The sequence below is a fragment of the Antechinus flavipes genome, chromosome 2 (genome assembly GCF_016432865.1).
Source record: "Antechinus flavipes isolate AdamAnt ecotype Samford, QLD, Australia chromosome 2, AdamAnt_v2, whole genome shotgun sequence".
NCBI lineage: Eukaryota > Metazoa > Chordata > Mammalia > Dasyuromorphia > Dasyuridae > Antechinus > Antechinus flavipes.
Window position 1 is genome coordinate 230345903 of NC_067399.1, and position 22334 is coordinate 230368236.

At 36.3% G+C, this 22334-nt stretch overlaps 1 protein-coding gene across 1 annotated transcript in view; it reads left to right on the plus strand.

Moving 5' to 3' along the window:
- The window catches only part of NUDCD3 (NudC domain containing 3), a 106155-nt gene that overhangs the window by 79583 nt on the left and 4238 nt on the right, over positions 1–22334 (plus strand). The window contains exon 5 of the mRNA XM_051976442.1: positions 18426–18614. Within this exon, the coding sequence (XP_051832402.1) occupies positions 18426–18614 (189 nt within the window). The remainder of the gene's footprint in view (positions 1–18425; positions 18615–22334) is intronic.

Consider the following 22334-nt stretch of genomic DNA (forward strand, 5'->3'; position numbering starts at 1 on the left):
TGTCATTATTTTTTCCTGTCATCTTAGCCAATCTGACAGGTGTGTAGTGGTATCTCAGAATTGTCTTAATTTGCATTTCTCTGATTAATAATGACTTGGAGCATCTTTTCATATGGCTAGAAATAATTTCAATTTCATATCTGAAAATTGTCTGTTCATATCTTTTGACCATTTATCAATTGGAGAATGGCTTGATTTCTTATAAATTAGAGTCAGTTCTCTATATATTTTGGAAATGAGGCCTTTATCAGAACCTTTAACTGTGAAAATGTTTTCCAGTTTGTTGCTTCCCTTCTAATCTTGTTTGCATTAGTTTTGTTTGTACAAAGGCTTTTTAATTTGATGTAATCAAAATTTTCTGTTTTGTGATCAATAATGATCTCTAGTTCATCTTTGGTCACAAATTTCTTCCTCCTCCACAAGTCTGAGAGAGAAACTCTCCTATGTTCTTCTAATTTATTTATGATCTCGTTCTTTATGCCTAAATTATGGACCCATTTTGATCTTATCTTGGTATATGATGTTAAATGCGGGTCTATGCCTAATTTCTGCCATACTAATTTCCAGTTATCCCAGCAGTTTTTGTCAAATAATGAATTCTTATCCCAAAAGTTAGGATCTTTGGGTTTGTCAAACATTAGATTGTTATAGTTGACTATTTTGTCTTGTGAACAACCTATTCTACTGATCAACTAATCTATTTCTTAGCCAATACCAAATGGTTTTGGTGACTGCTGCTTTATAATATAGTTTTAGATCAGATACAACTAGGCCACTTTCATTTAATTTTTTTTTCATTAATTCCCTTGAGATTCTCAACCTTTTGTTCTTCCATATGAATTGTTGTTATTTTTTCTAGATCATCAAAATATTTTCTTGGGAGTCTGATTGGTATAGCACTAAATAAATAGATTAGTTTAGGGAATTATCATCTTTATTATATTCGCTCGGCCTATCCAAGAGCACTTAATATTTTTCCAGTTATTTAAATCTGACTTTATTTGTGTGGACAGTTTTTTTGTAATTTTGCTCATATAATTCCTGACTTTCCTTTGGTAGATAGATTCCCAAATATTTTATGCTGTCAACAGTTATTTTGAATGGAATTTCTCTTTGTATCTCTTGCTGTTGGATTTTGTTGGTGATGTATAAAAATGCTGAGGATTTATGGGGATTTATTTTGTATCCTGCCCACCCTGTCTTTAAATGAGTGGGATGACTTCTCCAGACTCCCTTGCCAAGCCTCCCTCTCCTTTTCCCATTTTTCTTCTAGCTCTCTTGTGAGAGCCTTTTTAATTTCTTCTATGAGATTCATCTGTATTGAGGATCAGATGATATTGTCCTTTGTGGATTCATCTGGAGACAGTCTGTTTTTAATCTCCTCAGGGTTTAGAGTCTGCTCTCTATCCATATAAAACCTATCAATGGTTAAGGTCCGTTTAAATTTTTTGCTCATTTTGTCAGAGAAGTATCAAAGACAAACTCAAAGAAAAAAAAATCCAAATGGAATCTGCTTTTTTTGGGGGGGGCTGGGTGGTGTTACCCAGCTTCCTCTACAGACTGAGGGGGAAGGGGAGGGAGCAGTGAGGCACTATCAGGACAGCAGTGGCTGTGCTGTGCCTGCACTCTGAGACTCTGAGAGCATGTTGAGACACTGTGTGGGGGTGGCCAGATCCCAAGAGACCCCAGATGTTTGGGGTTGTATTCTTCCCTCCCTGTTTTTTTAGCTTCTCTGCTTGTCTGCTGGCTTGCTGCCAGGGCAAAGTATCCAATCCTGTAGCAAAGCTCTCCCCGCAGAGAAGGCTGAGCTCACACCCCATCCCCCTCCGGTCTGCTCAGTGTGAGCTGCCTGCTGTGCTCTCACTGCTGCTGTCTGCCCTATCTAAATCCCCCGCCCTCGAGTAAAAACAGACCTTTCCTGGCGAATTTCAAGGATTTTTTCTCTTGGTAATTATTTGTGGATTTTTTTCAGTTAAGCATTAATTCAGAGACTTGTAATGAAATGAATTCTGAGAGAAACTGCAGAATTTACACAGATGTGTGCCTCCTCTCCGCCATCTTGGCCACAAGCTATTGACCCATGTCTTTTCTTTATAACAAATACAGGGGCACTCCATGGGCTATTTGTTTCCTCAATATGTCCTAATTCTAATTGTCCTTGTACTAATTAAAGTGGCTGGGTTTTTTTTGTTTTTTTTGTTTTTTGGTCAGGGGCCATTGCTCCACCTATACTGGTGCGTCAGTAGTCCAGGTCATTTTTGGAGTGGTGGAAGCCACAGCAGCAATAATCCCTCCTAAAAATCTGTGCTGATTTTTATCCCTAATTGATATAATATATCCCTACCCCATAAATTAATATGTAAGCCATCTATTATTAAAGGAAAAATGGTGTGCTCTCTTTTTGCCAATTTACTGGTTCAGCAGACATCAAAGCTTCCTAACTGCCTCTTCCTCCTGACACTCCATTGTTAGCTGAAGTCATAGGCCACTAAGGGGGCCATTGAGAAGCAGCCACCACAGTCCTGTCAGCTCTAGTGTTTGCACAATAGCCTCTGAAATTGGATCCATCTGTGAGGCTAATTCACAATTATTATCTTATGTTTTAACTGTAAGTTCAGATGGAATGACTATTCCTTGAGGTATACATTGTCCCTTGTTAAGATGTGTTTCAATATTGTCAGTATTAATCATAGACACAGGTACTTCCTCATATATTTGTATGACTGGGGTGGCTGACAAATACCAGGGTAGTGGAGGATTTATAACAAGGATTTTTAGTTATTTTCCTCTTTGATACCGTTGAATGGGCACTTCACAAACAACATGAGGGAGTAGGCAGTAATAATCATTGCTCTGCAACAGTCTGCATTACAGTTCTCCTGTAACAAAGCCTTTAATATCCTGTCTACACCTTCTATATTTCCCATGGCCTTAGTTACAGCATCTTGTAATTGAGCAACAAAATCAGTGAAGGGCTCCCCAGTTTTTGTCTTATTTGGGTAAAACTTTCCTTTTCACCCTTTTCTACGGGAATCCTATTCCATGCTGTTCTGGCACATTGGTATATTCAGAGATATGTCTCTTCAGTAAAATGAATTTGATCTCCAGTGTCTGCATGAGCTCCACTGTCACTAAATTGTTCAAAGTATAACTTCATGCTTGCTCCTGGAGCAACCTAAATGGCAGTCAACTGAGTCTGTTCTAAAAATTCTGTAATCCAGAACACTGCCTGTGCGAGTACTTTACAATCATTGGGGCACAAAATTGCCCGTGACATTGTTTCAAGTTGTAATATAACAAAAGGTGCTATGGGCCCATATTTATGAACTGAGTCCTTAAGCTGGGTTAGAACTTTAAAAGGAAGTGGTTCATGTCTGTGACTTCTCTGCCCTGGGTTAAAAAGGTCATCCTCCTCTATAACAGGATATAATTCTTCCTGTGTCTTCTCCTTGATCTCCAGCCTGTTGCAAAACTTTTTGAAGGGAAGATAAAGAATATAACTGATTACATTTAGCTTTTTGTCTGCTAAGTGTTGTTGTAGTCTTTGTTTTATATTTCTGATCCTGCTTTTCCTTAATTCTTATTTCATTTTTTACATTAGAAGAGCCTTTGAAAGGCTATAGGTCTGTATGGACGTAAAAATAAGGCAGGGCCGAAGGTGGTGAAGGGGGGGAGGCAATTCATTATCCTCTTGCTCTTAGACTGAGGAGAGGGACATCTATTGCTAAGATATGGGTCTGTCTGTACTCCAACGGTAAATTTCCTGACCTCCTTTTCTGGTTCTGATTTCAGACTTTGTTTAATGAGATTATATATAATAAAGTGACTTTTTTGTATTTCTCTTGGGCATTGCTTATCATAAGCAGTAAGTTGTTCACCAAAAACAATCCACCTATCACAGTAATAATAGGCCTCAGGTAACCATGGAGAAATTTTGTAAGAAATGTCCAGGAATTTCTAATGTCTCCTAATTGAACTGTGCACCTCTGCTCTTTTATACATTTATATATAGTTCTGACATATGCTTCCCTGTCTGAAGAAAGTAGGGTGCCTATTTTCTGCCCCATTAGGTTACTTAACTACTATCTGCCATACTCTGCCTGTTCTGGAAACAGCTCAGTGAGCTCTCCTTCTGGAGTCCTCATAGAGGTTGTCTTGACCACATAGCAGTGCTTGACCACAAAGTGGTCACTCTGGCACCAGTCTAGGTTCCTGTCTCTGTTCCCGGGCATCAGTTGTTGTGTCTATCTTTTAAGAACTTTTGGCATATGAGCCCTTTGTTCTCAGAGGCAAAATGAATGAAACGGCAGACTAATAGGTTGTGAAAAGAGGTCCAGTTCATTATGCAGCAAGCCTTATTGATATACATTTTTGCAAGTGTGATCAGTGCATGAACAGTAGACAATCCCCAGTCACCATTCAGAGAGACAGCTTGCGGTCTTTGCATATGTATGGCATCTGCCAATGGAAGGAAAGCCAATTTAGCAATTCAGCAACTAGTTCACAGATGAGAAGCCCTGTTCAGGAATCCCTGCTTACATAGCCACTTACTGTGACCCTTAGCTTACACCCATTATGATCACAAATCATTGCTCCTTGCGCAACAAGGGCATTTCTGCAAGATGGCAGAAAACTTATTGTGCACCATAGGTTGAGGTGACCTTGGTATACTCCCTGTCGGGAGGGTCCCATAACTCAGCAGTGCTTGCCCTGTAGGTTTCCATACAAATACTCCTCTTTAATGCTTGAGCCAATTTAAACCAATGGACAAAATGACAGTTATCAGGAACATCCCGGGAGCAAAATACAGATAGATAATACCTCTATCTGCATATAGATAATAATGAGCCCTGTGGAAGCTGATAAGGCCATCAATTGAGTTAGCCAAAAAAAAACCCCATAAAACCAAAAACCTAATAACAATCTTCAACTGCCTTGAAGCATGTTTTACAAGAATGGAGATTTGATAGTCCTCTGCCTCAATCAGACCACATCTGAAGTTTTGTATTCAATTCTGTGTACTATAATTTAGGAAGAGACACCAGTAAGCTATGGACAGTCAAGAGGAAGCAGCTAGAATGGTAAAGGACTTCAATTCCATAAAGATCAATTGAAAAAAACCATGATTGTATATTTAACCTGGAGAAAACTGTTTGATGGAATGACAGGTATATGATAGCTATCTTCAATGATTTAAAAAGGCTGTCATGTGAAAGAAGGATTAGACATTTTTCATTTGGTTTTAGTGGGCAGGAACAAAAGTAATGAGTATAAGTTAGTAAGAGGCAAGTTTACATGTGATATTAGGAAAAACTTCGTAACAATAAAAGCTGTCTCAAAGCAGAAATGGTTCTCTCAAGAGGTAGTAGATTTTCCTCTTCTGGGGGCCTTCAGGCAAAGGTTGAATGACTAATAGCCATGTATGTTGTAAAGTATATTTTCAGGTATGCTTTAAACTAGATTGACATTTCCATCTCTGTAATTCATGCTTCTCCCCTTGACATATTCTTCCTTCTTTGTCTTCTGTTCTTATTCTGTCTTCATCTGTCTCTACTTTTTATTTATGCTATCTTTGCATTAGGAACTGACTTTACTCTAAGCCAGCATTTCTTTTTTTTTTTTTTTTTTTTTTTTTAATATTTTTCCTTTTCAAGGCTCAACTCAGGTGTTTCTTCTTTGTGAGCCCTCTTCTACTCTTCCCTGTTCCCACTCGCCAACTGTTAAATATTTCTCCTGAAATTTCTCATAATGCTATTCATTCAGTAAAAAACTGAATCTTTCCTTTGCATTTTCTGCTTTATTACTTATAGCATAATAATATAACCCCCATGAGCATGTCATAGTTATTTTGTCTTTTTCCATTAGACTCTGTGTTCAAAGAGCTTACACATGTCTTATTGTAGCAGGTATTTTAGCTTTCAGCAAGAGTGCCTTTCCTATAGTAGAATTAATAGAATTTTGTTGAAACAAAATGAATTTTAAATCTCAGAGATTATTTGGTTCTCTCTGCCATTTTTGGTGAATTAATGGATAATAAAGAAATTTTTTTGACTACTCACTTATTCTGATCAAATTTTAGATAATAACATATTAGATTTTGAAGATGTGAACTTGGAAGGTAACCGTGTCAGAAGATATAAAATATACAGAAATATAACAATCAACTGACTTATAACATCAGTCAATGGAACCAATGTGGGATAATGTCAGCTACCACTTTAATAAATAAAAATTAAATATCATGTCATGTTAACACCAAATATTATGACGTGTAAATTGACCTTTAAAAGTTAAGGAAAACTTATACCAAATTGAGCTTAATATATGTATTTTAGATATCTCCACAGCTGAGTATCTTATTGTTTTTTTTTTTTTTTTATTGGACTGGTGATTTTATGGTTTACAGAATTCCCACTTGTAATGTAAATAAGCATCCTCTGAAATTTATCTTAAAGAGTTACCGTGTTTCCCTGATAATAAGACACTGTCTTACTAAATTTTTTTTGGACAGAAAAACACCAGAGGGCTTATTTTCAGGGGAGGGCTTATTTTAATGAACATTGACAACAATTTTAATAAACAGGTAAATGTGAACAAAAAAAAGTACCTTTATTCAATAATGATCATGTCATCATCTTCAACAACATCGTCATAAGTGTCCATGCCCTGAATTCCGTCCTGGATGTCTTGCGCCTCTATTTCCTTCAGAAGAAGTGGATCCAATCTGTCACGTCCAGCAATATAGCTCTCTTTAAATGAACATGTCTTGTCCAGGTAACCTGCTCGTAGTGTCTTGACGACACAGTTGTCAGTAATTTTATCCCATGACTTCTTCACCCAAGGCACGACTTCTTGCAGACAGGGCTTCACAAAGTTTCCACGCTGATTTCTTTCCATTCTATTTTCAGTGTAGTCATTGACTTCCATGCGCAAATGGTCTTTGAATGGCTTGTTTATTGCAATATCAAGGGTCTGGAGATAGGCAGTCATTCCCGCAGGAATCATTACTTGATCTATTCTTCTCTCTGCAAGGAAGTTCTTCATTTCTTTAGCGCGGTGAGTGCTGGCTGAGTTCTTCTTTTATCCTCCATCATGCCCCCTGAGTTCTTCTTTTATCCTCCATCATGCCCCCTGAGTTCTTCTTTTATCCTCCATCATGCCCCTTTTATCCTCCATCATGCCCCCTGAGTTCTTCTTTTATCCTCCATCATGCCCCTTTTATCCTCCATCATGCCCCCTGAGTTCTTCTTTTATCCTCCATCATGCCCCTTTTATCTTCCATCATGCCCCCTGAGTTCTTCTTTTATCCTCCATCATGCCCCCTGAGTTCTTCTTTTATCCTCCATCATGCCCCTTTTATCCTCCATCATGCCCCCTGAGTTCTTCTTTTATCCTCCATCATGCCCCTTTTATCCTCCATCATGCCCCCTGAGTTCTTCTTTTATCCTCCATCATGCCCCTTTTATCTTCCATCATGCCCCTCACTCCCGCTTACATACCGGGTTTTTATGTTGTCCTGCCTCAGCTCTCCTCCGCAGCACTGCTCTCAATGGCGCCAGCAAGCAAATCACTGGGGAAGAACAGGATGACGCTCTCACTGCTGCAGCTTTGATTGGATGCAGCTCGGAGTGAGGCGTGCATTTCACCCCGGGGGGGGGGGGGAGAGGGAAGAGGGGGAGACAGTGCATACAGAGGGCACCGTAATGTAGCGTGTAGCACAGGGGATCACCTTCACTACAGTAGCAATCTCAATAGGGCTTATTTTAGAGGAATCTTACACAGTAAGGGGAGGGCTTATTTTCGGGATAGGTCTTATTATCGGGGAAACACGGTATCTTACAGCCAATCTTGAATGAGACAGGAGACTTGAACACATCTGAAATCTTCCTGATTGGGGCTAGTTTCTGCCTTTTTAACGAGTCTATTCTGTGTTTTCCCTCCTAGTTGGGCACTCATCACTAAGTAACAAGCAGGTTAAGTTCCTGGCCCAAACAACAGAATAATTAATGAAGAACCACCCTTTTCTTTAGGAACTTAAAAAGTTAGAGTTGGAAGTAGCTCTAGAAGTAACCTTGCATAATCCTCTTATTTTATAGATGAGAAACATGGGACCTAGAGAGGTTAAGTGATTTACCGCCTGGTCATGAAGTCATAATGGCTAAGGAAGGACTAGGACTCAGATTTTTGACTAGAATATTTTGCAGATTTAAATAGAATTGTCATTTTACCAAAAGAAAAAATAAGTTCATGAGCTCTAGATAGAAGCCTTTGAGGACAAGAATATTTGAAAGATTTCTTTGTTTTGACATACTGCTCTAGTCTTATACCATTTGTTGATATATTCTTTGCCACACATCACAAATGAAGGCTAGTCATAGTTTGTTACTAATAGCAATGCGGTCCTGTATACATTTCCCTCTGGAGTAGGTAGCTTCTGGTGAGCTCCTTCCAAATTGTATTATCTGACATTATTGATGTCTTCACAGAGAAGGCAATAAGCTCCATAAATCTTTCTCCCTGCTGAAATTATTATTAAAATAAAACAAACCAAAACATCTGGCCTCAGTGAGTGACTTCTGGGCTTTGTTATATGGGAAATACTGAAGGTTTACAGTTGTGTTATTCTGAATTTATCAGTATTGTAATCAGTCTGTTAACTCATTACTTATTTCATTTTCCTTATTTTTATAAAATACAATTATTACTACAAGCCAACCCTTGATTTTTCACATTAATGGCACATAACTTTAGATTTGTGAAATAGTAGATGCTCCCCTAACAGACCTCCGGACCCACTGGAGATCCTATGATTCTGTCACTTTATTAGACTTTGATGTGTTTTTGTATTTGCATTTGAATATATGTGGTTATCATTCTGTGAATTCACTTCTAACAGAATAATGAAGCCATATTAGGAAGTCCAAGCTTAGCAATAGTGGGCAGCTCTCTAGTTTCTGCTTCCTGACCGCTGCTTAACTAAACTTCCCTGCCATTTACTTCATGCTGGGAATAGACAGCATTTTTTCTGATAGAAAGCATCAGTATCTCTGGAGCAGGAGGACTAAGTTAAGAATGTGGAAATTATTAAAGTTCCTCTTCCCTATTCTAAGTATGTAGGATGGCAACAAATCAAGTGATTAAGAAACAAATTACTTATGAAATTAAAAACCAGTATGTTGAACACTTCATCCAGAGTGCTTAGATTTACCTGTATTCATATATTCCTTATTGAATTTCAATAAATTCAAGTCCTAAGTAATTACCTACCTTTTGACAAATGGTAGACCAGGTGCCCAAAGGGAGGGAAAAAGGAATAAGATTTATCACTATCTTAGTCAACAAGCATTTATTAGGTAGATCTATAATATGCCAGTCACTGTGCTGAGTTTGAGGTATATGAAGAAAGGCAAAAACCACAGTTTCTGGTTTTAAAGAGCTTATTTTAATGGAGACAGCAAGTAAACAAATATGTATGTACAAGGTTTATGTAGTGTAATTGAGAAATTTGGAGAGAAGACTTTTCATTGTTTCTCTTTGATTCTCCAATGGTCTTTTTTCTTGTCTCTCCTCTTAGGTTTAGTCAGGATTATGCTCAAATCCTACCTTCTGCAGAAGATCTTTTCCTGTCTTCTTTAAAGCCTTCCCTCTGAGATCACCTTCCATTTACACTGCATATAGGCAGTGAGATGAAGGGTCAAATTTGAAGTCAGCAGAAATGTCCTAGTTCTTAGAGTGTATGGAGGAAATAACTTGTAAGGAAAGTAGGAAAGGGCAAGGTTGAAAAGGGCTTTAAAAGTCAAACAGAAGATTTTGTATTTGATCTTGAAGATAATAGGGAGCCACTGTAGTTTATTAGTTATTATTATGCAGATTTGTGGCATGGTCAGAGTATTTTGGGAAGATCACTTAGACAATAAAATGGAAAATGGACTGAACTCCATAGATACATAAGGTAGAGAGAGCAGCTAGCAGATATCACTGGACTGATAAGCCTTGTGGCAGGATAGTGATTGTGTGAATGGAGAGAAAGGTGGGAGATTTTACAATTTGACTTCAAGCCTTATTATTCTTCATATACTCTATGATCCAGGCATTGTTGTTTATAGCCTCATCTCCCATCTCTTTGACTTTAGATAGGTAATTCTCCAGGCCTGGATTGTATTCTCTTTCATCTTCTCCTTTTGGAGAAGTGGCTAATGTGCTTCTGGCCTCATGAGGCCTTTCCTGATTCCTATAGTTGCTAATGTCTTCCCAAATTACTTTGCATTTATTTATAATTTCTTAGATATGTCTGTGTTGTTTCCCTAATTGAATGGGAACTTCTTGAAGTCAAGAACTGTTTCATTTTTATTTTTATATCTTTAACACCTGTTACAATGCCTGAAGCCTAGTATAAGTGCTTAATAAATGTTTGTTGATTAATTGAAGTATGTACTGTGGACTGTCACACATGTGTAATCCCTCTAGATCTGCTATGTACATTGAACTGGCCTCCTAGAATAAAAGACATGGATAGGAAAGAATTAGAAAGAAATGGTATTCCCTACCTAATGTCATTAATTGATTCTGTAAAAACACATGAAATGATATTGCAAGGGATGGTTACAGGGAAAAGATACAAATGGAAATTCAGAAACATCATAGGAACTCCCAACTTTATAGTTAGGTTTGAGTTGAATGTATTAACTGTACATTTACAACCTCATATGTTTGGCTCATTTGGGACCAAGCATTAATCTTAGCATGATAGTAGCCTAGATCTAGGGTTGGAAGGGACTTCAGAGTTCATCTTGTCCATTATCCTCATCTAACAGATGAGGAAACTGAGGCTCAGAGAGGCTAATGATTTGTCCAAGGTCACACAAGATTCTAGTAAAGATTTGAATCTAGTTCCTCTGAATGCAAAACTAATGCTCTTTTTACTGGGAATTTTTCTATTTTTTTTTTTTTCTGGAAAATTTTCACAGACTCGAGAGTTTTAAAAGTGGAAAGGACCCTACCAGCCATCTAGTGCAACCTGTGCCCAAGAAAGAGTTGTCACTACCATACACCAGACAAGTGGCCAATCCAGTCTGTGCTTGCAAGCTTTCTGCCTTTACCCATTCTTCCCTGTTTTGCCTCTAGGGCCAAAGAGAACAAATCTGATCCCTCTTTCACATGACTGTCTTTAAAAATGTTTGAAGGTGTGGCATAGACAACAATCTAGCAAAGGAGACAGGGAAGAATGGACAGATAGTAGAAGAATCAAGAGAGAAAACTATCATGAAAATATAGAGGAAAAGAGTATCCAAGAAGACAAGTGGCTGTAGAGAGATTGATAAGATTGAGATTTGAGAAAAGGCCATTAGATTTTTTAATTAAGATATCATTGCTAACTTTGGAGAGACTGGTTTCAGTGAATGATGATGAGGTTGCAAATCAGATTGCAGAAGGTTTAGGAAAAAAATGAGAAATTGGAGTCATCTCCAGAATGCTAGTAGGATGCTATGAAAATCCTTTTAAAGTTAATTTTACTATCAGGACACAAGCACAATATTGCATTCCTCCTCTTAACTACAAATAAACTATTATCACAGCTTCCCCAGTTATAGATAGGTCTAGGAAGTCATTCACAGAATGAATCCTCTCCTCACTATACACATCTCCATAAAAGTTTATCCTGGGCATTCTTTTAAGTAAAATGTAACTACTTTCTTCCCAATGCTTCTTTTGTTTGCCAAGATTTTTGGTATAATAAGTATTATGTTTTCAGAAAAAGCAAAACAAAACATGGAGACATAACATAAAAAAAGAAAAGGACCATTAAAATACAAGTATCATGTTTTTTAAAGACGTACAGTTCATTAAGTGCTGAGTCTGGAATTGAAGATCTGAGTTCAAATGTGATCTCTGTTTGCCTTAGTTTGCAAATGGGGATAATAAGAACATTTATCTTGCAGAGTTGTTATAAGGTTCAGATGGTGTCATATTTGTTAAGGGCCTACCACAGTACTGGCACATAGTGAATGTTATATAAATGCTTATTCCCTTCTCTTTACCTTCAGGACAATGTTCGATGCATTGTGTCATTGGTAATGTTTTATTGGAAGTTACATTTTTTTCAATGTGATTAGTGAAATTTGTTCTTTAAAGGTGATTTTTAAATCTCTTAGAGCCAACCTTTTTCTCCTGTGGAAACAAATTTCCAAAATTATAGTATTATTTAGTCATTGGGAAAATAGGATTTGATTTTTAAATTCTATTCGGATTTCCATGAATACATCTACTGTGTAAAGTGAATTATACTTTAAATGCTAGATAAAGTATTATTCCTTTAAGTACTACAACTCAGAAGCTATTCCGTACTGCTACATTTGGGTTGTTGGCCCATGTCTGGTATCTCTGACCTATTAATTCACAGCCAGCAGGCTGACCCAAGCTAGCCAGGTTAGCAAACATTCTTTCAACAAAAGGCCCATCCCTTTTCTTCCTTATGTCATGAATTCTATAGTAGACACACTAGAGCAGGCATTCAAAGCAAGCAGGGGTGGCAGCTAAAACTGCATGACATTTCCTGCCTCCCTTCCTCCTACACCCAGAATGTTAAATGAGAATCTTTGGATTTCGGGCAAGTTCTTTCTTGGTTAGTGAAATGTAGTCTTAGGTTTGGCAACAGTGCTGAGGGCTTCTCATTTTCCTGGAAGCCTCATTCAGTCATATAAACTAAGTAGTTAGCTTGCTCATAGTGTTAATTTCTTAATCAAGTGGGGAAATTGACAGATTCTCCCACTCACTACTGGAGGTGGCTGGAGGCAGGCATTCCAATGAGATTGCTGGTACCTGCACATTCCCCATATTACAAGAGCCTTCAGAAAAGGGCACTATAACCCTCATTTCTATGCGACTGATTTTAAGAAGTAAAATTTAGTTGCTTTTTTTCTGACAGTTTTTAAACTTATCTTGCCTAGTAGAGTTATCTTTGTTCATTATTGTATCACTTCACTTTAGGTTTAAAGTAAATGCTAAAAGGTAAGTGACTTTGACATTTGATATTTAAAGTAGGGTAAGTGCTAAGAACATAAGAATTAATATGACAAGAATTGTGGATGCACCAAGTCTTAACTTGTTGCCAGAACAGAAAGGAGCATCAATCAACCTTTTCTACTGGTAGTCAGAAATCTAATGTCATTCTCTAAATTCTGTGTCTACTGGATTCTATTCCACGTGGATTTGCCGGGATCATCTGCCCATTTGGGCTTGCCCCCTAAAGGAATAGAGTTAAAGCTTGAATAGATGAAGCAGCTCAAGGTAGTGTAACTTTGAGAAGGATGTTTTGTTTAGTAATTTTTGGAAATTATGTTGTAGAGAATCACATTGCTATTAAAAAAAGGAAAAGAGAAGAAAATACATGTTGAAAAGAATTAGATTTATGTGTTTCATTGAAAACATCTTGAGCAGAGCAATGGAGTACAGATCATTAGCAGTGGTTAAATAATAATGCATCAGAATAGTGTACTTTCAGTGCATTATTTTCTCTTATCTACTGGAACAGTGTTCAAAGGAGGAAGTGATTCCTGGTGATATGGAAAATTATTGTTCACTAAAATATAGCAGCAATTTTGGGGGACATATTTATATCAAATAACTATAATAGAAGTCTAGTTTGATAATCAATATATAAAGGGAATTGATGCATACATTCATATATAGATAACCAAGAACTAGTCCTCAATAAATAAGTAGTCAAAGAGTATGAACAGTTTTCAACATACGTGTTGCTATGGGCATTTGGAATAATGACTTTATTGTACCTGATAAAACATTAGGCTTTTCTATCAACAATTTTATCAAAATATGCTCTAAATCATTAATAAGAGAAATGATTAGTTTCTAAGGATCACACATGTAATATTATGATAAGGACAATCTTCAAATAAATAATCATCTTGTCTTTGGAAAAGTTTATAGATCTCAGATTAGCAACCCCTAGCAATCTTTCTAACATCAACGGAAAAAATTTATTAAAAATGTAAAATATTATGCTACTTATCAAAAAGTTGCAATCTGACTTTTGAGCTAGAAAAAGACTTATTCTGGCAATATCAGATCTGGTTTAGTGCCATCTTGGAGATTTGGATCTTGAGGTAGTTTTTGAATGGTCTGCAGATACCCTTTTCTCTCTTCCCAGATCTAGAAAATTGCTATTAGAAATAGCTTGATGGGAACTAGATTCAGGGAAAGAGGGAAAAGACTTTCTATTCATTTTGATATTTTTTTTGTTTTCATCCTAGTTATGTCTTGGATTGAACTGGGACTGAACATTCTAGAGCAGAGCAACTTAGCTCAAGGTCTTTTGTCTTCTTTAAATCCCTGAAAGCATTGGAAAGGACAGGGGGGAAAATGTATCCTATTTATCTTTGTCAAATCAGCTCTATAGATTGACCTGAATTTTTCTATATAAAATTAGGGTTTTAGTTTGTACCAGTTCTAGTTCTTGTTCCTTGCTATTACTTAATAACAGACCAAGGTTAAACTTTACTTCTTGTCTGCTGTAGCCTGAGCAAGATATAGTTTGAGAGATACACCATCACTATACCTTGAATAAAATCAATTCCTTTGTAGTGAAAGGTTTTTTAAACCTTTAAAAATAGACTTAAACACCATGGTATCAGTCTATAATGCTTCAGATATTTAGACTAGAGCTAGGAGCCTTGTATCTTAAGCTTGTATGAGATCACCCTAAGCCTTTTGGTTTCATACAAAGCCTCATGGAATGATCAGGAATTGAAGCAACTTTGGAATATCTTGTTGGATATTGACAAGATGAAAACTGACTTTGTGATACCTGATATAACATATCTACCTACTCATTTCTCTTTGTTCTTCCCTCAACCCTAATCTTATAGTAATAAGCAAAAACAACCAATTAAAAATATGAGTACTGCCATGTACAATTTTTTTTAAATTTTAATTTAATTTTATTTAATAATAACTTTATATTGACAGAATCCATGCCAGGGTAATTTTTTACAACATTATCCCTTGCATTCGCTTATGTTTCGATTTTTCCCTTCCCTCCCTCCATCCCCTCCCCAAGATGGCAAGCAGTCCTATATATTTTAGATATGTTGCAGTATATCCTAGATACAATACATATTTGCAGAACTGAACAGTTCTCCTGTTGCACAGGGAGAATTGGATTCAGCAGGTAAAAATAACTCGGGAAGAAAATCAAAATCTTTGTCATGTACAATTGTTTAAGAATACAATGCATTTTTCTGTGGTTTAAATCTTTTTCTGTATAAGTACTAGAATATAAATACCTTGTCTTAAAACCACCTCCAGAGATGCTTACAATGTCATGCATCCTGTGGGCATCAAGGAAAAATATTATTACTTTAAAGATTAGCTTGCTTTATCACATGACTTTCAGCCTAAAGGATCCTAGGGTTCTTTACAAATGAAACTCTAGAGTTACTTCATCTGCTGCAGTATATATTACATACATACAGAGTATGAGAAGTTAAAAATGTAATTGGATGATTTCAATAAAGCAGGATGCATTTACCTCACTTGTATTGGAATTTGGGCAGGCTTCAGTTCAGTTAAAAATTATATGTCCAGGAAAATGATGCCACTGTCAATCTGGGAGAGGAGAGAAAGGAACAAAGGGAAATAAATGGTTTACTGAGAAAACACTACTACTACATCTGACTCTAATGAGGGTGGATGTTTCAACTGATGAAACAAAATAATCAGTTAATGAATAGCAAAATTTTAGTTATTTTATGTTCTACTTCATTGCACAATGAAATCTTGTATCTGCTTTGCAAAAAAAATGGTAATGTCATACTCAAATGATCTTTTCTCTCTTTTTAAACAATAGTAAAAGCAGTAGTGATTTTTTAGTTTGAGATTTTAAATGATCCATTTCAAAGTAGCAAAATACAGTAGTATCTAATGAATGATAAACAAAAGTAAACATTTATGTTTAAATATGTTTTTCTTCATTTTGTACAAATGTATATACGTATGTACTTAGGTCTATATTACACATTTATACACACACAACTCTTACAATAAGGAAAGCAAAAGTATGTTTCCCACTTAAGTAGCCTGGAGGTCTTTTTATCCAACTAAGAAAATAAAAGGTCAGAATTTTCTACTTTGGAAATCATTGATGACTACTGTATAAATATGAAGAAATTACAGAGTTCAATTGGGGAAGAATAAGCCAACCATAGGATCTGGAAATTGGGGGAAATAGTATAAACCTCCTTGGGAATTGTCTAAGACAGGGCTGACATTCCTAGGAGAGGATGGACAGCATATATATAGATATGTTGAGTTTACTACTCTTTTTCTCCTCTCCCAATCTAATAGAGGGAAAGAATATTTTTCTTAAGTGGATATTCAGCCTGCTTAGCTGCCGAAGTCATTATGATCACAGTTCTTTAATTTATAGTTGGACCCTAGTCAGGAGGAAAAGAAAGATATCTCCCACAGACCCATTTCTATCATTACCCCCATTCCTTAGTTCATTAGAAATTATAATTGTTTGTATTAAACTTTTAAGACAGAGTTTATTTGAGTTCTGACCCACATTTTAATCCTATAGGGATTCTAACTATGGGAGAGAACAGGAGACTGGAGCATCTGTTCTTTTTGAGCTGTCCTGGTGATTTATTTGGCTAAATTTTAGGATTGTGGGAAGTGACCCACTCAGACCAATAAGTGATATTTTAAAGTCATTTAAGACCCAGGATAAATTCAACCAGAGCTAACAACTGATGTATATATCTCTACCGCCTGTCATCATGAGAGTGCCAAGTATTCCACATATATTAATGATCAAACTGTTTGGTTTACTTGTAGGAAAGAGGGAGCACATAGGAAAGACTTTTCTATGCAGAATAAGAAACTGAGGCACACTTATTGGCACCAGTTGTAATTTTAGCTTTTGTCTATTTGTTAAAACTGTCTGGCATGACTTTACCCAAAATTTACTCAGGAAATCATAGATTTTAAAGCTGGGAGAAACCTTTACAGATCTCCTAGTGTAAGCCCTCTGTGTAATAGATGAAGAAATTTCAAACTCACAAAGATAAAAATGACTCAGATTTGCTCAGCTAGTTAGTGATAATCTAAAGCTAAAGTTCAGGCAACCACACTCCCTTTGCAGTACTTTTAAACCTCATGGATTTTCTCACTGAGCAGATAATCACCTATTAGACTATAAACTTTTTGAAAGGAGGTGCCATGCCTTTTCCCTCTTCCCCTTTTCCCCCCCAGCACTAAACCTAGTACCAAATTAGGTAATAAATGTTATTAAATTTTGAATCCTTAGTTGTCCCCAGATTCTGATGTCATTGTGTGCCTTATTGATTTCTTTTACTTTAACTCTTTCTTAAAACCTTCAGTAAAAGTAAAATAAAGTAAAAAAGCAAATCAAAATATTTTAACTACATAATACCTCTGGTTTTAAAAACAAATACAAAAGTGGGTGAAGTTGTTGAATGAAATGAGATATTTGGATTATTGGTGAATTTCATTTATCTGTGCTCTACTATATGGATAGCTGAGAACTAATTGTAACATATTTAATCTCAGTTTCAGGCTTCCCAAATGCTTGAGAAGTAGGGTTGTTCAATGACTAGAATACTGAATTTGAAGACAGAAAAACCCAAATTAAAAATCTCAGTCTCCAATACTTGTCAGCTATGTGACATTGGATGGGTCACTTATTCCTTCTATCCGCTTCAGTTTCCTCAACTATAAAATGGGATTATAATAACACTCACCTTCCAAGATTGTTGGTGAAGATCAAATGAGATAATATTTGTAAAATGCTCAGCACAGAGTAAATGCTTAATAAATGCTTACTTCTTTCCATTTATTCTGTACATATCTTATATCTACCTCTTTGATCTTTGGTATACTTTTATTCTTAGCACACTCTTTACTTAGACATACTTAGTTCTGCAGTTTTCTAGGATGCTAAGATGAAGTCTTTACTCTAGCTCTCACTGTGGCAAAGCCCTTGCATTCTTATGGTTTAGTAGGTACTGAATATCTGGGAATTGGGAAATTGGGCCTATATTTGTCTACCTGGAGTTCATAGGTACATTGTAGAAATAGAAAACAAATGAATGTCTTTGTAGAATCATTTGATTTTTTTTTTTTAATTGCCATTTTGGAAAGACTCTTAATAGACTTTGCTTTCCATTTTACCAAAATATCACCTAACATCTCTGTATCCTCTGTTGGCATTACATGTGTATAATAACTAATAGTAATTACTTCTGTGGGGCTTATACGCCTCAGTATACCACTTTACACAAATGGACTGATAATTCTAGAATTGGTTTATTAAGTTGCTAGCTCTGTTAATTAGCAGATGTCACTTTCTTGTACTTGAAGTAATTTCTATTTTTTTCTGTCTCTAGATTAATCTGAATAAAGTTGGAGAGTACTGGTGGAGTGCTATCCTGGAAGGAGAGGAGCAAATTGACATTGATAAAATAAACAAGGAACGTTCAATGGCCACAGTGGATGAAGAGGAACATGCCGTATTGGATAGACTGACCTTTGACTACCACCAAAAACTGCAGGGCAAACCCCAGAGCCATGAGCTGGTATGAGCTCAGATTGATTTTCCTATAAAGTATCCTTTGAAGAAACACAAGAAATACACTTTCCAAGCAGCAGCTTACCTTCCCAGTAAATGCTGTAGGTTTTATTTCATGTAAATGATTAGGTGAAGCAAAAGAGCTAGAAAGAGTGAAGTATTTCTCATGTTGTTGTCTACTTTTAGGTATGTGGTACCTGTTGAATCTGTTGAGCTAGTGTGTGCACTTACACTTTTGTTCTCTCTTTCTTGTTTTCACTCTACACACACACACACACACACACACACACACCCCTACACCTTCTTTTACTCTCATATTATGCCCTTGTTTTTGATATGTTACAATTCATATTTTCTCTGGTGCCCTTGAGTCAAGAAGAAAATTACATGTAAATTATACTGAAGTCATCAGGGCTAAAAAAAAAATCTAACCATTGTAGATAAACATTGATAAAATAAACAAGGAGTGTTTGGTTGTGGTAGATGAAGAAGATTATGTTGTACTGGGCAATTTGAACTTTGACAGGCACAAAATATTACAGGGTGAACTTCAGAACTATGAGCTAATTCAAGCTCTGATTGAGAGCTAATGCTTTCGCATTAGTCTTTTTTGGCCAGTTCATTTTTTGATCTGTGAAACTTCCTCCACTAGTGCAGATCAGCAGCACCTTGGAAATATCACATGTTAGCTTAGTGAATAGGAGGCTCGGGGGTGTAATTACTTTAAACTTAGTAACAAAGATGTTTATTAGCTTTAATGAAGTGCTAGCCAGAGAAGTCACTACATGAACTAAGACTCACTTCACTAAGCATAGGCAGGGTGTTATAGATCCCTTCTGCTATCAGTAATTCAGGTGCAGGTTCTATAAATGAAAAACTCAGGGTAGAGACTATGGAATTCTCAAGTTTTCTTTCAAACTCAAAAAATCTGAATGTACTCACCTTTTTACTTGGGAATTTATTGGGGAAAAGGGGAGCAGTAATGAACGTAACATAAACTTGCCAGCCAAAAACAAACATGAAACTGGTTAACATCTGCCTATTATAGAGTCCAGTGTAAACAGACTACTAGTGGGAAAAATGTATAAATTTTTTTTTCTATTTTTTTAATCCTAAGAGTGGGTAGTTAAGCAGGGGGAAAAACTTGCTTTTCTCAGAAATTATTTTTAAGTTGGCATTGTTCCACATAAGCAATTAGTACCATTTATTTTAACTTTGGTGTGTCAGTGAAATGTAAATTAAGCATGCCATGTGAATAGTTTGGGTAGGTACCATTATTAATTAGCTGACTAATCTGCACTCAATTCTCTCTAGGCTTGCCCCTAGCGAAGTAAAGTTAGCCTGACTTTTCTTGAATTTCTGGCTTTGGACCAGACCTAGAGCATATTCTTATAGTGTAGTTACAGGTCTCTTATCTTGCTGTAATTCTGCAAGTAAGCCAGAGATTCCCTAGTATGTAAGTTGGTATGCACTATAGTTAACCTCTGCCTTTTAACATTGGGACCTTTAACTGAGGACATCCTACTAGTTCATGGCTAGCTATTCAATGTATGATCATGGGAATAGGTTCCCAGAGTTTGTTATACTGCAAAATGTAGCTTTGCTGCTCTGGGGAAGAATACTTGACAGCCAGGTCATTTGACCAAAATCTGTAGTAATAAAAAAGATCTGATGAAGATAGGAGACTAGTAGAAAAGAATACTAGGCTAAAACGAGTGGGCAGTGTTGAGACAGCAAAATCCGCAGGAAGTAGAAAATACATTTGGTGGGAGTAGAAACAATCAGTGATCATCAAATATAAGACACCTCAATATTAGAATAAATGTATAGGTATACATAGCATTTAAAAGGCAAAGATAAATCATACATGAGTTTCCAGAGGAATATACATGAGTAGGATTTAGAGTTCAATAGGCAGTTCTTACATTAGGAAGAGTGATTCTGCCAGAAAGGTAGGAAGGTGCCTGAGGCAGATCAGAAGCAGACAAGCAAGGATCATTCTCCATACTTAAGGAAACCTCTTCAGTGACTGTCACTGTGTAATTGACATTTGATTTTTTGGTTTTTTCCTCAAGTTTTATTGATGCCATTTGTTTTTTATATCACAATTATTTTCAGATACAGTATTTCCCCACCCTCTTAGAATCCTTCTTTATAATGAAGAAAAACAATTAAGTAAAACCAGCTAACATAGTTTCTGACTTTATAGCATATGCAATTCTGAAACCATGATTCCCCCTTCCCAGAGAAAAAGAAGGTATGTTTTATCATCTGTTCTCTGGGACAAAATTGGTCACTGCATTTAAGCTGAGAGTCTCTGCCTTTTTATGTTATCAGTTACATATCTTTATGTGTCCATGCTCTTGATCTTGCTTTCTTTGTTCTCTATCAATTCATACAAGTCTTCCAGTACTTTTCTAAATTCATCATAGCCCAGTAATATTCCATTACATTTATGTATTACAGCTTGTTCAGCTACTTCCCAACTGATGGGTAATCCTTTGCTACCATTAAAAAAAAAAAAAAAAAGACTACCATGAAAAATCACTTTTTTTTTGACAGGAGGAATTGCAAGTAAGGACCAAGATAGAATTATATAGTAAGGAGTTGCTTCTTGTCTCTTTTCATAATTTTATTTCCTCTATAAGTGCCATTTGTTTGTAAAAATTCAGTGTTGGGCATCCCAATATCATTTCCTTACAGGTGGGGAAGATTTTTAATAAAAGAAAAAACAAATTTGTGTTTCTTCTTAATGGTGTCTATTTGATTTCAGTCCAGGTAACTTCATTTACTAGACATCCTGCAGCATTAGTGCTGATGTCATCTGATGATACCAGATTATAGCTACTTTAAAAAAAAATTTTTTTTTAACCCATTCACAGAGAGCCACATAGGTTAGGGAGATACAAGAAGTTGAGAATAACAGTCCTTAATTCCTTGGAGACATTACTGCACAACTAAATATGCACAATTTGCTTGTTTGTTTTTTAAAAGTTATAATCCTCTTGAGGGTTTCTAACTCAAGTAAAAAGTTAAATGTATCAACTATCTTACAAAGTTATTCGAGTTCTGAGTGTTTAGAAACTCATTTATACTATACTGTCAGTGAGTTGAGAGGTCAATAGTTTATCAAGTCAGTGATCTTTGAATCTTTTGTAAACAAGACCTACAGTCTCCCTGGCAAGTGCTAAGGGGCTAATACAGGAGAGTAACTGCATTGTCTTTAGCCAGTCCCTGGATACTCTTGCCTAAATATTTCTTTTTTCAGTTCATTTTGAGAAATAAGAGAAATTATTCTCTAATACGAAAGGCCACATATCCTTCTGTTGGCATAGTTCCTCCTTAAAAAGTAGCCAATCCAAAAAAAAAAAAAAAAAAAAACTGATGATAAAAAAAAAGTAGTCAATCATTATCATGGGGCATGCAAAGGGATCTTTGAAGAAATTATTTTAATAAGAAAAAGCCAGATCAGATCAATTGAGGCAGATTTCATCTTGAGTGGAGCAGCTGAACTACACAGGGTCATAGGGCTTTATCTCTACAGATTTGCTCCATCTCAGTTAGAGTGCCACTGATTCCACTGATGCCTGACAGTTGCCAAAGGGCCATATACTGGAGAAGTTAGCTTGCTGTGAAGTACAGCCTTTAGGGAGGGGGAGACTTTAGTAAGGTGACTTAGCTGGATCAGTAGCAAGTAAGCAGGAACCAGATCTCCACTATTAAGAGT